The sequence below is a fragment of the Nylanderia fulva genome, unplaced genomic scaffold (genome assembly GCF_048542155.1).
Source record: "Nylanderia fulva isolate GAGA-0341 unplaced genomic scaffold, ASM4854215v1 Scaffold33, whole genome shotgun sequence".
NCBI classification, from domain to species: Eukaryota; Metazoa; Arthropoda; class Insecta; order Hymenoptera; family Formicidae; genus Nylanderia; species Nylanderia fulva.
The window spans coordinates 249,288-265,854 of record NW_028190400.1 but is presented as its reverse complement, the minus strand read 5'-3'; the positions used below and the strand labels follow the sequence as shown (position 1 = coordinate 265,854).

At 36.3% G+C, this 16,567-nt stretch overlaps 1 protein-coding gene across 1 annotated transcript in view; it reads left to right on the top strand.

Moving 5' to 3' along the window:
* The window catches only part of Kdm3 (Lysine demethylase 3), a 315,578-nt gene that overhangs the window by 111,717 nt on the left and 187,294 nt on the right, over positions 1 to 16,567 (top strand). Inside the window, 1 exon segment of the mRNA XM_085484998.1 lies at positions 3,923 to 4,022. Within this exon segment, the coding sequence (XP_085341124.1) occupies positions 3,923 to 4,022 (100 nt within the window).

The following is a 16,567-nucleotide window of genomic DNA, read 5'->3' as shown; positions in this document are numbered from 1 at the left end:
GAGATCTCGTTTACGAAAATAACACTTCCGCTTACGTCCCTTAATCAATGACATATTTTAGATCGTCTAGTGTTCTGATTTGCAGAGAGGGATCTGAAAACGTAAATTTTTAATTATTATATATTAAATTAATTATAACATTTATTTGTGTTCGATTTGATGAACCTCTTTAATGAAATTATGTGATGATATAATGAGCTAGTACACAATTTTGATTTCACATTAAATTAATTTTTCTCGTATCCAATTATACGCCTAAGAGATCATAAAGTTTTCAAAATACATATTTGATGAGAGAAAATGAAACATATAGCTCGTGTTTGATTACAAAATTGAATTTTACATATAAATTGATCAATTTTGTCGATAAAAATACGAGTCCTGAAATATACATGTAACTTCCATTTCGAGCCGTTAATATCGAATAAACTAATATCGTACATACATCTTAAATTTAATTGACCGCGCAAGATAAAATGATCGAAAATTGAAATTTTTAATGCCCCGGCGCGGCGACTCGAGGAGACCCTGGACAGTAATAAATACGCCATTGCTCCTCGTGTCGCACGTGTATTCGCTCAGGTACATGTCACGCGCGCGCGCGCGCCACACGTGCGTTCCCGTGTAACCATTAATTAGATTAGCATATGTCGGAAAAAGATGCTGTCCGCGCGCGTAATGCGTCCGCCTATATCCTCCGGTGGCGAAGATGCCATCTCGACGGTATATACGTTAATGGCATTATGAGATATCATCCGTCGTCGCTGCGCGCGAACTCATTTTTTTTTTCTTCATTATTTTTACTCTTGTATGTCTGAGTGAGTGCGAGACACGAGTAAAAATAAAACCGACCGACGTGACGATCGAGTATTATTTTTCGCTTCGCAGATGTGCACCAACACGGTATTTATATTGAATTCTTGTGTAGAGATGCATGATGATGCTTCATGAAAAAAATAGCAGGCGACCGATTAGCAAATTGCTATGACATTTTTCTTTTATTTTTTTGACCTGTTTTGCAAAATTAGGGGTATCAATATATAACTTTGTCTTTTAAAATTTTATCTCTTTTATTTTTCGCCCAAAGAATTTTTAGAACAATTCTAAGAGACAATCTCATCGTTGGAATTTTCTGATATCTGTTTTTATCGACCTAGCTTTTGACAATCAAATTTAAAATTTTTTTCGATTATTTCCCATCATTTAATCTACATTTATTTATACAATTCAATCGTGAATTTAATTTTCGCGAAGCTTCTTATTTTCAATTACAATACAGAGACAGAAGTGGCGTTTCTTGATTGAAAAAAAAAATCTACTTTCAATTCACGAGACTTACTCTACATATTACAGGCACATATTGTATACGTGAATCGTGCTTTAAAGTCCGTAGAGATTGTACATAAGAGCTCTTCCCTTATATATACGCGATCAAGGTGCTTTTGCGCGCGCACACGAGACACATAGGCGAACATATAATGCTCGTGTGTATTCGCCGGAATGCAACGGCCTAGGTGAAATGCCTGGCTCCGTGCCAGAGACTTTAACCTCAATTTGCAATAAAACACACACGGGAGAGCAGGAGGTGGATTCTTCCACCCGGACGCGCGGCGAGTCTCGCAGGTCCTCGTTCCCTTTTCTGCTACAAAATACGAAGGGAGAGTCGACAAAGAATGACTTGTGTATATCGTACGCATGCGAGGTATGCCGAATAAATTTTTCGGTGACATTAGTTTGAGAAATTCTTCCTGACTTAGATCGTAACTTTAAGAACCTCTTTTATTTAAGCCTCGTGATGTAATTTTTTTAAGTTGGTACTTGACAAGACTGTCGAACGTAATCGTGATTAATTATAATTGAAATATATATATATATATATATAATCGAATGTATTTTTATTAACATGCTGAACTAAATTTATTACAATGGATAATGCAATAACTTGATGGGAATTAAAGTGCATGCTTTATTATTAGATATTGTCCGATATAAGTTAGGAAATACATTAATGTATTAAAATAATAAATCAAAATTTCCTCGAAGCACGTTGCTATAAATGGGAAGTAAAATAAGCTGTATGAAATTAATGAATGTTTGATAAGACATTGAAATGTGTCGCGCAAGATTATCGTTCCATGTAACGATATTAATTTCTGAAAGCTCCTTTGCTACGATACGTGTAATTCTGATATCCGATGATCACGTTGGTATGCGAAAAATAATAATAATACCTCAGATATTGCATCCTAAAGAAAACTTAAGGTGTAAAAGAATTTCAGTAATTTAGCAAAGCACTCAAGGCTTAACTTTAGTCTTGCGGAAGTTTAGAATTTTATTAAGAAATGCCTGGAATACCTTGACAATGGATTCTTGTAATTTAGTCTGCATTTATTCTGATTTTTTTTCGCTACGTTACAATAATTATATATTACATTGTATTATTTTACAGTGTGTTTTAATATAAAGAGAATTTTTGTACTCGATAATCTTAATTTTAACTAACAAGAAGTTTTCCTTAATTTAAATATCGTAGAGATGATTTTCGAGTTACAAGCTGTGTCGAGGGTAAAGAGACCTTTCGAGAAACGATTGTCGCGAGTTGTCGCAAAGATAAGAACCTTCCTCTCCCGAGTTCGGCTGTTGTAATACGATTATCGAAACTTTACTGCGTTCATTTAGATTCAGACTATCTCTTCGCGCAATGTCGGCTTGTATTTAATTACGAAATTTTCGCGGTGGGAAAACATTCGGCTCCAAGTTGCTCGTGAAATCGATCGTTAAATTGAGGTCGTCGCCACTGGGACACACGGCGCGTACAAACGCGAAACGCTTGCTCGCGTTTATCTCGGAGCACGCTCGCGTCCCCCGTTTATCACCCCGGTAATAAATGCGGCAGTTAAACAAAGACGGTATAAACTCGCTTCCCGCTCTCGTCGGTCCTTCCGCGCTGTTCCTCGTGCGCCAGCGGCTTTACGAGCGGCAACAAAAAGCCGAGACTGACATTACGATTATCTGACTGCGAGTGCATATATATATATATATATACGTACGTACGTAGTTCGAGCAAGAACGGAATAACGAAAGACGAAGACGATATGCGGCAAAGGAATAGCGATTTCGGAATCATCGAGACTCTATAAAATCGCGGTCGGCTGCGCGATTTCGTCGTGATGAAACTCACGCGACGTCACGGATGACATGATGTTTACCGATGATTCGAAAAGATTCGTAGAATGGCTCCTATTCATGTCTTTACGATCGAGATCTCGTGATCGTTTCCGCTGTGTAAAATGCACACGCGATCGGCCAACGTTGCATTCACCTGCGCTGCTTTGAGTAAATGGATGTTAAGAACGGTGCGAATATCTTTTGAGCGAGAGAGAACGATTGTGATTTTTTATCATTTTTATTACATTCGATTATTTTATTAAATTTTATAAAGACATTCTCTATGATTAAAACGTGATATTAAACGTGTCATATATAATCGCATGTGAATCGATTCTGCTGCAGCATGTGGTTATAGTTTAGCTGCAAATTTGCGTGCCTGTAACACGCCTGTAATCTGCTCCGCGTGGTAATAAATTGTCACGATCGTTCATTTTAATCCGGCGTCAGCTGACTTTGAAAGAAAGCGCGTGGAAATATTTTTGTGTTGCACGCGACCGATCGCGATTATCAGCATTCGATGATCGATGTGTCTGCGATTTGCTCTTGTTAAAAATGAGGTCGCGTTTATTTGAATCAATTCACTTTTATATTATTCGAAACTTAATTTCCTATAATACTAAACAATTCACACAGATAGGTCTGATAGGGAACAATCGAAATTTTCAGTTAGGTTTAATTTGTATTCTATGCGATTCACTCGTGGGTCTTAATTGTTCAAAGAAGATTAATCAAGGACATTGTTTGTTTTCAGCCCCGACCCGGAAGAAGGCCACGAAGACGACCGGGAAACGCGGCGCAGTTACAGGCAACTCCGAGGGTACAAAGTCCGATATCTCAGCATCTTGAAAAAGGTAAGTGAACTTCACGTCTTTTATTCTAATGTCTAATCTTCTATGAAACGCCGAGATTACCATCTCTTTCGCACAATTTACATTTTTTGTCTTAATTACTTCATCATGAGATTATGTTTGGGACTGTCAGATATAGAAAGTCTGCGAAAAATAATACATCTATATGCGTGAATTGCAAAATATCGCGCAAACGTAATTGACTTATCATCCGTGAGAAATTAGGTGATCGTATCTCGCCAAAACTGATGTATATGTATATTCAAACATTAACATTTATTAATTCACCATTACAAGTTTATATACGAAAACAGGGGGATACTATAAATAATCTGAAATAATCAAACTTATTAACATTTAAAACAAACAAGTTTCGAAAGCCCGGGTATTTTTTGACGGAGTCAATTTCAACTTTACTTTCTGGAAAAACGATAATCGTGAATGGCGTGCCGTTTGAAATTGAGATTTAATGGGAGCGTAAATGGAGCCAAACTCTCTTGCCACGCAGAGAGTTCTCTCTCGGTTGCCCGAAATTCATTAGTCGGTTCGCGGAATGTCTGTCCCGCTAATCTCGCTTCTAGTTCGCAAGCGGAAGTGCTCGCGCGCGCTGATGAATACAGTTTTAATCGTGTTCCCCGAAGGTAGCGGGAACTTTCGGGGAACGAGGAGAGGAGAGCTCGTAACATTTCCGGAGAGTTTTCTTCAATTTCATCGAGAGAGGCAGGCAAACTTGAAGCAGGCGCCGATAAAGTCCCTTTTAAAGCCGACGAACCGCGATCGGTCGTTCGATACTCTCGCACAATCGAACGACCGACGACTCGTTAATCGTTATCGGATAGTAAAGGCGCTCTCGGTTTCCGATAGCCGTCGTCTCACCACCGGGTATTACTTGGCGTGCCATTCTTGCTCGTCGTTTGAATCGTTTCGATCGATCGGCTCGAGCGAGCAACGCGAATCGGAAAGGTTCCGATTTAACAATCGGATCTCCGAAGTCTCGGGTATCATAATAAAAGCGCGATAAAAGTGCCGTGATAATATCGCGCTCTCGCGTCGTGTCGTACATCGGCAAGCGCTCGTAAACATCGCGGAAAGTCGATTATCGCTATGGCGAGTAATCACGATGCTGGTTCGATTTATAAGACGAGACGTCTTGTATACATAATCTGAATCTCCAAAATATTTCTCAACTCCGTATATTTATTTAAAACTTCTGCAGTGAATAAACAATTTATAAGATGGAGCGTATTCTTCTCTCCCTTCTGACGATTTGATTTAGGAAATTTAGGCGCGACGAAACGATGTCGGAATAATAACTCCTTACACCGATGTCAAGGCGGAAGTGTCTAGGTACCGTCGACCCAGTGTCGGGTCTTCAGTGTGGTCGATGAAGCGAGGTCAAACGCGGTCGTCGGTGCCATCGTCGTTGTCAGTAGACGCGAATCGACCCGCGCGAAGGTCAAACGTGTGACTCCTGCGTGCGATTCGGCGGCGTTCATTCATGGACTCTCGGGGACGCTGCGCTGGCAGGAACCGGGACGTTATTTCGAGATGCCAGAGATTCGGTCGAAAAAAGATGTAACACGAGCGAACCGTAGAGACGAGAAAAAAAGAACGATACGGGGAGAAACGGGTTATAGGGGGAGAAAATGCGAGAAGTGCGGAGCGAGAGCGAAGAAGGAGTCGTATATAGTCGGGACGCGAGGGAAATAAATGGTTCGAGGAACCGGCAGGAACCGGTCCGCACACAAAAGACACACGCACCGTCTGAACCGCCGTCGAATGATTCGTCGGGATGAGAAGGAGAGGAATAGCGTATCGGGAGGGTTCTTGTGATTCCGATAGAGAAGGCCGGTAACCTCTCGCCGACGCTAAAGTCTGTTTTACACGATTTATAATGCGCGGCAGAATTTTTTATTCCGCGTGAATTATCTTGGTACACGACGGTATTTATGTCTATCTGAAAATTATATTCTATTTTTGCAATAAAGATAATTGTAGGTATAAAAGAAATTATAGATTGATGTAAAGAAAATCACGGAGGGTTCCGATATATGAGGGTGTCTAGCGGTCAGGGAATTTGATAAATCTGGAATTGTTAGAGAAAAAAGTCAGGAAATTTGACTATTTATCTGGATTTTTTCACATTATTCTACATTTGTATCAATAATTGAAAATTTTTATTAAATAAATATAAACTTTTCCTCGACTGCCAGCACGCTAATTTTTTGTGTTGTTAAAAATCGATTCATCTACAGCGTGTTTGTTATTATATATATTTTCATCGTCGTGTTATTTTATTTCAATGTGTTTGATAGAGACAAAAAATTTGATATAAATAAAAAAGGTGATTATTTAAATAGTTTATAGTGACATGTTTTGTTTTGATTATCGTACATAATGCAAAGTATATAATTGATTTTAATTTGTGTTTTTTTAACTTTTGAACCTTTTATTATTAACAAAAATATTTTAAGGATTTCATGATTCAACATTTAATTGATTTATCATGTAGATATACGCAAATTATATATTTGGAAAAAGTAATACTAAAAAGTCAGGGAAAAAATGATTTTTGGTCTTGGAAAATTTGACAAAGTCAGGGAATTTTTTTCATTGAATCTGCTGGACATCCTAAATATATAATTTCTATGTTAAAATTATAATATACATATTTTAGTGATAAAAATTTATTTTAAGAAGAAATCTTTCACTCTATTTATGTTATAGAATAAATAACGGAATTTCTCAAATATACATCGTATATATATATATATACGATGTATATTTGAGAAATTCCGTTATTTATTCGATAACATAAATAGAGTGAACGATTTCTTCTTAAAATGAATTTTTATCACTAAAATATGTATATTAATTTAAACATATATATATATATATATATATATATATTATATATCGTGTAAAACAGGCATAACACAGATCGAGGCGAGAATTGCACGGTCTTTGTCCGCGGGGAATTCGCTCTAATCTTCAAGAGGTCGTTTCTTAGCTCCGTCTCTCCAGGCCCGTCGGCCTCGTAGACTCCCTCACGTCTATTTATCTTCCTTTCTCTCGTTCTCTGGGTTACTCGAGCTCTCATTACGAGCGATCGTTCCTTCGTTCTGGTTCTCCTTCCTGATTCGCCGACAAACCGCCCCTCATTTTGATCGATTACAGTTTCTTTCCATCTTCGACCGCGACCGTTGTTTTTAGATTCAGATCGTTTGCGGTATTTTGCTTTCCCATGATGTCATTTAGGATATTTACGATGCTTTAATAATATCTAGGGACAGTACAGAATTCCGTCGAAATTATAGCTATGATATAATTCGCGCTAATATTTTCGATATTGAATTAAATTACTTAAAAAAACAAAAGTTTATGTAGCATCGGTATTTTGTTTCTCTAATTATGATTTGATTTTGATACGTGAAAACTATCAGCAGATTCAAGTATAATTATAGAAGATTTCTCATCCTCTGCAATACATATTGATACATCGTTTGCCAGCTAATGTATTGATTTTGAAATTGCAAAATATTAATGTACTATTAATTTCGAATGATAATATGGTACCTATGGTATAATAAGCATGAATATGATACGCGCATCGAACTAATCGCGTGATTATGGCGCCAGTTGATTTAACGGACCGGCGGATGAATTAAATTTCACTCAGAGAATGTACGCGAAATCGATTGCATCGCGGAACGTTGTTATCGGATTTTCGATTAACGCCACGTTTTTAGTTCAAAATTGAAGGATAACAGATTGTCATCGATTAAGTTTGCAGTATCGGGATAATATTCAATTCGAGACGGTTCGTGAATAATTCAAAAAGTTTGTCTGTTTGTCGTTTTATGCAATCGTCACAGACTGAGTTTTTTCGCGATTTCGGAATAGCACGATGGTTTCTGACTTTACAAAATCAAATAAGATTACTCGCCATTGTTTCAATAAATATTCTTGGACTACTAGTTGTGTCTCTTTATCGTCTGACTTCGAAACGTCAAATTTTTCATATAATTTCAAGCTTTATTAACTTGGATTATTCAACGAAAATCGCGATTTAGCATTGCAGCGAAATTTTTAATATTCAAATATAGGTGATGTGATTATGAAATAAGTATTAAATTTATATCTATGTATACCAGCTGCTATGATTATAATCCCTATACATGTATCGATAATTAGCTACTACTCTTTACGAGTCTATCGATACCTACCTATTCGATTTGCAACACAATTGAGGTAATCAATTTTTTGAATGGCGTCAGTAACGATAATTCGTAACACATTTGATCATTTTATAATATATATAATCAATACATGCGTCACAAGTGAGAAATCATCTCGAAGAGTTGGTCGATTTTTTTCGCGATTCTTCGGCTGGTCACGCGAACGAAAAGATTCAGAGGCGATCTTTCTTTCCGCATGCGCCAAACTGGAGTGTGCGAACTTCGTAGTAATAAAATAACGAGACCCCGCAAGTTCTTTGAAGTGGCACTCTCTCGCGGTCGTCGGTATAATTCCTCGCATCCTGGACCCTCCTCGACATCCCGTCGGGCCTTTTTTATTTTTACAAGGGCTATATACGTTGCAAAAATAAACGGCTGGCGTAAGCGCGTGTCGGGTGACACATTGCTGAAAATACAACCCCAAGCCAGTGCAAGCGCTGATGTCTCACGGTAATTACGTCTGGAAAAATAAAAAGAAAAACATTAGAAAGAGAGATGGCGGATTGGTCAAATATTTAATTTCGAAATTATATTTAAATAATTTGCATTTTTTAAACCATCCTGTAAAGATGAGACTTGTTAATTTTTTTGAAGTATTATTATTTTATTGAACAATTAAAAAATTATATATTATAATATATTGTTTTTATTGTACTTACTTATCGGTACGATAAATTTTTGGAATAGATAAGCGCGCATTCCTGTCATTTTATATATGCAATTATACGTTTTAATTAATTTCTCATATCTGTGAATGTTGTTGCGGCAACTTGTAATATCGAAATTATTGGGTCGTTAAATGTCGTCGAGAACGTTGTTGTTAACCCGCGAGTTTAACAACGTATCCGAAGCGAATATGAATAATTCATTAGTTGGTCGGGGTGAGGGAGGATACGAGAGAGGGAGAATGAATTGTTATCGTTCCAGAGGTAAGGCAAAACAGCGTTACGTCGCGCGCGGCATTTACATGGAAATTCCGTACGCATTTGGCAAAACGTGCTCTTCGTCTCGTCTCGTCTCGTCTCGTTTCAAGAGATGCGGCTTCACGGCTACGTATATAAACACCGGCCCCTCAAACCAATTACGCGAGACCTCGTTGGCTTCGTTTCTCAGGAAATTACACCCCCTACCTTGCGACGTTCTTCATTTCCCTCCTTCTTCTCCCTCTCAATATTTGTCCTGTCGCGATCGATCAACTCATCGTGCGGCCCGACTCGTTTCAGTTCGCGTTACACCGCGAGAGATCGTTCCGACACTTTTCTACAAACGTATGGCTTCGGAAGTTGAAAATGTTGTAGTACGCTTAAATATTCAGCGATCGCATCCGACTTCGCGAGATGGAACGCGAAAGTATATCATTGTGCTTTTAAAGCGAGCGTTAATCCTGAGGTTTCGCACATATTTGACCGAGGCGTCAAATAAAATCTTATATACCGACACGTTGAAATCAAATATCAGCGCGGCTGTTTCAAGCTCGATTAAATTCTGAATATATCATTATACACGCGAATGGAAATAATTATAGACAGGGAAAAATTGTGACAGATATCTCTTTTCTATCAATGAAAACAAAACGAGCAATACCTATAATATGCGTGCGTTTAAATGCGCTATATTTCGACGTAGCCGGAATTGCTTTCGGGATTAAGCGATATGTCGCTTTCGACGTATCAGCGAATTCGCGGAATCGCGTCACGTACGGCAGCATTGTAAGCAATCAATTCCACGTTCCTACGAGAATAATTCATCACTGCCGCTGTCTGTCGTCGATGCCTCCCGGGTCGGTGTAACCGAAATCGTTTCCCAACGCATGCACGTATCACTCTCTCTCTCTCTCTGTCTCTCTTCCTCGCGCCTTCGGCTTCGAACGCACCGCAAATGCGTTGTTTCCATGCTAATTATACGTGAATGCGCATAAATCATGCTCGATGCGCGCACCTGATACCGATAATCATGCCACCGTGAACACGTTGGCTCTCTCTTGATACGCATATCAATATACGAATAAACTCTCGTGAGTCTTTCGGACTGATGGATTATAGATTGAAACAATTGGGATGAAGACGATTAATCAACCTCCATTTGTCGCGAGCTGGAATAAAATGTGAGTCTTATTATTCCGAGCATTAATTAATTTCCTGCTTCGTTCAGGAAACGTTCGTATAGATCGGATAAATATGCAAGATCACTTTTGCGGCGGCAAGTGAACGCGCAATTATCGCACGATTATCTCGATATCTCGCCGCGAAAGTGTTGTTTCACCTCGGCGTGCCGAAGTGCGTTCACGCACACGCTTTCGAGCGGAAAGGATTGCATGTAGGTGCACGTGCGGGCGTGTACCGCGAACGAACGGCAAATTAAAGCATTGTCGGGCGCAGCACGTGGGCGCAATCTCGTTCCCCGTAATATATACATTTAATATTATATAGCAATGCACGCCGACGCGGCTCTATATGCATCTGTTGACTGACGCACATGCTCGAGAGCACGCATAGAAATGTTCGGGTTCGGGACAATTGTATATCGATAAAGTTTATCGATTTATTCGAGTCGAATCGATTTGAACTCTCTGTTTGAATAGGGGAATTGAAATCCTAGAGCCCTAGGGTATATTAATAAAATTTGTTGCACTAGAAAAAAAAATATTTGTTCGATCGCTACACGTGGATGCGAATGTGCAAAATCAGGGATTCTGTATATTAATTGTGAGAATATGAGAGCAAATAAATGTATATGGGTAAATTGAAAATTAAATTAAATATAAAAAATGTCGAGTAATTATCTTGAATCGTCGTGTTAATTATTATAAAAGTGCAAAGAAATTAGATAATTTAATCTCGAAAATTTGCAAAAACTCTTGCAACATATCGATCTCCCATTTACAATAGTTGTCATTAAAATTCATCGGAATATTTCAACGATTAAAGGTATATCCGTGGAATATTCAGCGAAATGGATTAACAAATGCTGTACTTTTTTTTTATTGTAATGCAATTATAATTGGTCGGATACAGTTCATATACGTAGGATCGCGTTATTTTCCGATAAACTCGATTAATATCAATCAATGTGATTATTATCGTTATCTGTATAATTCCATTTTTGCGCAAAATAAAAGTAAAAAGAAACGGCACAGTTTTTATTTCTTTTTAAGCTGCTCTCACATTTTTTATTGTATCTCTCATTTTTCCTAATTACACGATATTTTTCTCTTTGCTTCTTTTTTTTCGTCTTCTTTAAATTAGGAACATCATCTTGTTTAAATTAGATTTAGGAATAGCGTGCTTGCTCGTCTTGCGTGCTGTTTTTAAATCTCCGTTATATAATTAACTAATATATAAATATAGTATATTATTTTCTTCCTCACTCCTTCATTCATTCACTCGGTAAACTATAATTTGACCATTAAAAAAGATACTATAATGCGGTAACTGTTAAACGCGCATTGAATAAGGATTACACACATATATCAGGAATTTCTCGCCAGAGTAGACATTACGTGAACGGGATGATATTTTACATGTAAAGCAGCGACGAGAGAAAGAATCCTGAACGCGTTTAGAGAAGCGCCACGCGGAAATGCTCCTTAAACGTCGCTCCACAAAACGACTCGCATGACCCTAACGCATGGTATATATATATATATATATATATATATATATGTAGGAACGATAATGTCGTCGTTCTTGTGCAGCAGTAAAGCGAAACGCCGCTCGTAAAACGAACCGGCAAGCGCGAGTATCGACATTATTCTTTCCCGCGACTTTAACGCGAGAACCCGTGGCTGAAAATCGAAGCATTCGGCTCGTAATATCGAACTTGTAATATCGAGCCGTAGTATAGTTCCATTTAAATCCCCGCTCCAACACCGTAAGAAGCTTTCGAGTTTATCGTCAACAGAATTTGAAAGATTCGAAAGATAGATTTTTAGTGAATAAACTTGATAAATCTCGAGAATAACAAAATAATTTTGTGCAATATATATGTGCGCACACACATAATTGACAGATTTTTTATACTACTCATAAATCGCGAATAGTCTGACTATGTATATGTAGGTATATTTATGGAAAAAAAGTCACCATAACTATATTGTGCCTGATATTTCATTAACATGCCTAAATTTAAGCCATGTTAATTTCTCTAATTTTTTGCACGCGTTTACAATTTTCGCATTACTTAATTACTCTATCACTACTCACTGCATAATCTCCATAAAAACATTTTTTATCTTGGGACTCATGTAAAGTCATCCTGTTCGAAATCTTTGAAATGTCTCACTCGCATCATCGGCATCGATGACTCTCCTGAAACGTCTTTCGCTTCCGCTTATGTTCAATAAACGCGAGACATTAAAGGCGTTTGATACATGCGCGAGTCCGATGCTCTCTTGTGTGGCGACACATTTTAATGCACCCCTCTGGCGATCGTAACTCATAACTGATTGGTGCACAAATTATGGTTATAAACGCAATTTGTAACTATAATTTATAATTGGATGGTAACTAAATTACGAAAGTAATTTCCGCTTCCCGTCTGACCGTCAATTTGAGTCGATGTGATACACACGTTCTATGCGAGGAATCGATATTTTCTTTCGTTACTTTCATAATTTTACACGAATATTTTTGGCCCGTACAAAACGTTCATGCTGTTCAGACGATAATCGAGAACGTTTGAAGCAGGTCACGCAAACTAAATTTAAAGGAACATTTATATCGAAGCAAAAATATTCTCGTTATATAAATGATGACTTTTTTGTAACTTTTTACCTATTTCAAATTGAATCATTCATTAGCTTCAACGTTTCACCTTGTCACTATTACTTGCACGTTAATTATGATACATTACTAATGCAGTTATCGTGAAAGCCTTCGTTCCGTAGCGAAGTCCACGCGAAGCCGAGTGTAGGAAACGCGCGATTTCGCGATCGATATCGGCATCGCATGCATATATTGCGCAATCAGAGACAGAGGAGAAAGAGAGGCGTGTGTGGATACAATGACCGCAAGCGCCCACGCGCGACGAGGTGCGACTTTTGAATGAATCGTCGCGTCGCGATGACTCATCGATCACGGCGGAGCCTGCGGCTGATAAATCGCGCGCGCTTTGGAATTAATTACCGTTCGTTCGAGCCGAACGTGGTGTACGAGGGGGGAACCAGTTTCGACACGGGCGGTCACGTTGTTATATTGAAATTCAACGGCGCGTGTGTCGGCTTTTATTGGGTTCTACATTCCGAACGCGGTAAACCCTTATAGCTTCGGAATCGCTTCCCTTCTCGGAATCGCGAATGTTTGCGATAGGCATTTTTTCAACGATTTTGATGATAGGGCGATTTTCTTCGGCAAAATTATAATTGCAAAAATTTAGGCCAAAGATTAAACATTCAAACTATCTTGATTTATTTTCCAGAACGAGAATAAACGTCATCCCTTAATGTGAAAGAGTTTTTTGTGTCTCTTAAAAAATATATAAAAATTCCATTGCAAATTCTTTAAAAATTACATTTTTTTAGGGGTTGTCCAGAATATTTTATATAGGTATGTGTTTTAGTTTACTACGTATATACGAAATTATAGTGTCGATCTGGCGAGTCAGCACTCGAATCGTAATATCAGCGCGTGTTATGCTCACATTTACTTTATTCGCGCAACGTTTATTTTAAATCGCGCGACTGAAATTACCGTCACTACATCGCAATGGACCGGTTTTATAATATCGACCTTAATCAGCGGGACCGCGCCCATTGTCGTTCGCTTTAATTGAAATCGTAAATGGTAATTAAAGTGTTTCGGTAGAGAGCGGTGGATTGTTGAAATCCGGGAGGCAAAATACCTGATGCGAGCGCGGTTATATCGAACCTATCACGGTTAAATTCGCGAAAATTTTGCGCGTAAATCGCCCGCTATTGATTTCCATTGCTATGCGGTGCGCCTTCGCGAAATATTTTCGCATTTAATTTCAGATTCTCTCGAATCATCCCCGACGCGATACATATTCGGCGAGATAATAAATTCATCGAGCGATCTTTGTATTCTCGAATTTGTATTATTATTTTTTTTCTATTCGACGCAATATCGCGCGCGCCATATGTATGCTTATTATACTTTCCGAGAGGGAGGATTTTATTAAATGCATAAAACGTCGAAAGAGTTACATATATTTCGCGCATGCATGATGTTGTACAGCAGACACACGCGCGCTCGTTAAAATAATTTCGGTCTGTCGTTTAATTGTGTTACACGCGATACGCGTGTCCGATATAGACCGATATTCTCCGATGATGGTTTTTATTGTATGCGAAAGAAAATCGAGTCATCGGGCAATGTTTTTTGAAAAGAAAAAAAAATACAATACGTCGGAGGTTTGTATTTCAATTTTGACAACAATCGTTCTATTTTAACGAGATATTATTTGTATGCTGAATATATACGTACATTATATAACAATACTTTTTATACATATTTATGTGCACCGAGGAAATATAAGATATGTTTTTGCATTCGTGCAGAAAGATTGCTCCAACAGGTGCGAATGTTATAAAAAATTATAATAAAAAATATATTGCGTTTTCATATTCATAATTTAGAAATATAAAAAACTTCTTGACATTAAAAGTAAAATTATAAAATTATATATATTACTATAATATTCATGCTAGAATTGAAATTGTTTTATTAATAATGAATTTAAGAAAATATTAATAAAGTAAAAAACGTAATTTTAACTGAATGTAGAAAATAAAATTAATATTAATTTAAAATAAGAACATTTGGAATTTATCTTATGATAAATGATAAAAAGTTAGATTAATTTTAATAACTGACAACAAATTAATTTTGTTCATTATTTTCCAAACAAGTATCATTTTTAATTAAGTTTTGCCTACGTTTAAAATTTGATTAATTTGTCTCTTTTCACTTCTCTGTCGAATTTATACGATACATTTATATACAGCTATTTATTTAAAGAGCGAATGGAAACAAGTGTTTTAAATTTGACTCATGTATTATACTTATTTCATTATAAAATATTTATGCTACCGTGCACTTGATGTAACTCTTAAAATGTTCTCTCTCTCTCTCTCTCTCTCTCTCTCTCTCTTTATACTTATATATTATACCTTTTATTGAACTACCTAAAATAATTTATTAATAGAGATTTCACGTAATCCAAATAATTTTTGAAATATGAGATGTACAGCATTGTTGCTATAAGAATATTTAAATTAGAAAATACTATATATATATATTCGTTACTTTATAATCCGAATTAAATTTTCAAAATTATTTATACATTATAAAATAAAAAAATTATTTTATCTATATAAAAAATATGAAATAAAAAAAATCAGAGTATTACAACAATATATTTTAAATATAAAATTTTCTCTAAATTTTTTTTTTTATGTTTGTTCTCAGAATAGCAGATGAAGAGAATTGACGTCGTTTGAATTTTTCGACACTCGTTAGAGTCGTTGTTCGAATGTTGCGTTATTAAAAATTAAAATTCAATGTATATTTTTAGAATAAATTATATATCACAAATTCGACAGAAATTGAAAAAAGGCAAATTAAAGAAGTTTTGAATTTGATCCTATTTAAATTTTCTGCAATTGCATAAACTAAACCTTCATTGTGAAATATATGATTTAAATACAATATTGTATAATAACACTTTTGAATAAATATAATTGAGCAGAATATATATTATGTAAAAAAATCTTTAGAATTATTTATAAATGCTTAAATGCAGAGCACTAACATTTTTTTTTATTTTCTGGGAGGGAATTATTGCTGTGACTTTTCTTTTTTTAATTAACTAATATTAAGAATTAATATTAGAAAAAATAAGACTAACCTGAAAAAAAATAAAACTAACCTGAGGAAAAATAATACTAATATTAGGAAAAATGTATTTTTGACAATTTCTAAAGTATTAAAAGTTAATATAAAATTGAGAAATTGCGCGTGGCGCGCGTTTGTTCTAATTTTATTAATAATTGAAAATTAATTAAAACAATTGCGAACTTTAATGATCGTAAAATGGTACGCGCAAAAGGTTAAAAGTCAAAAAGAACGATACTTCAATATTTGTAATAAATAAAAAAAATACTATACGTATAATAGAATTTTAATAAAACATATAATAAAATGTTAATATAATAAAAGTCATATGCAAAAAAATGTATTGTGAAATGTTTTATCGAAAGGTATTGAAAGTTTAATATTTTAGCGTAAATTACGTTTGATAATTTCGCCAGGAATTTGAAATTATGCACAATTTTTTCCCATAGAGAATTTTAAA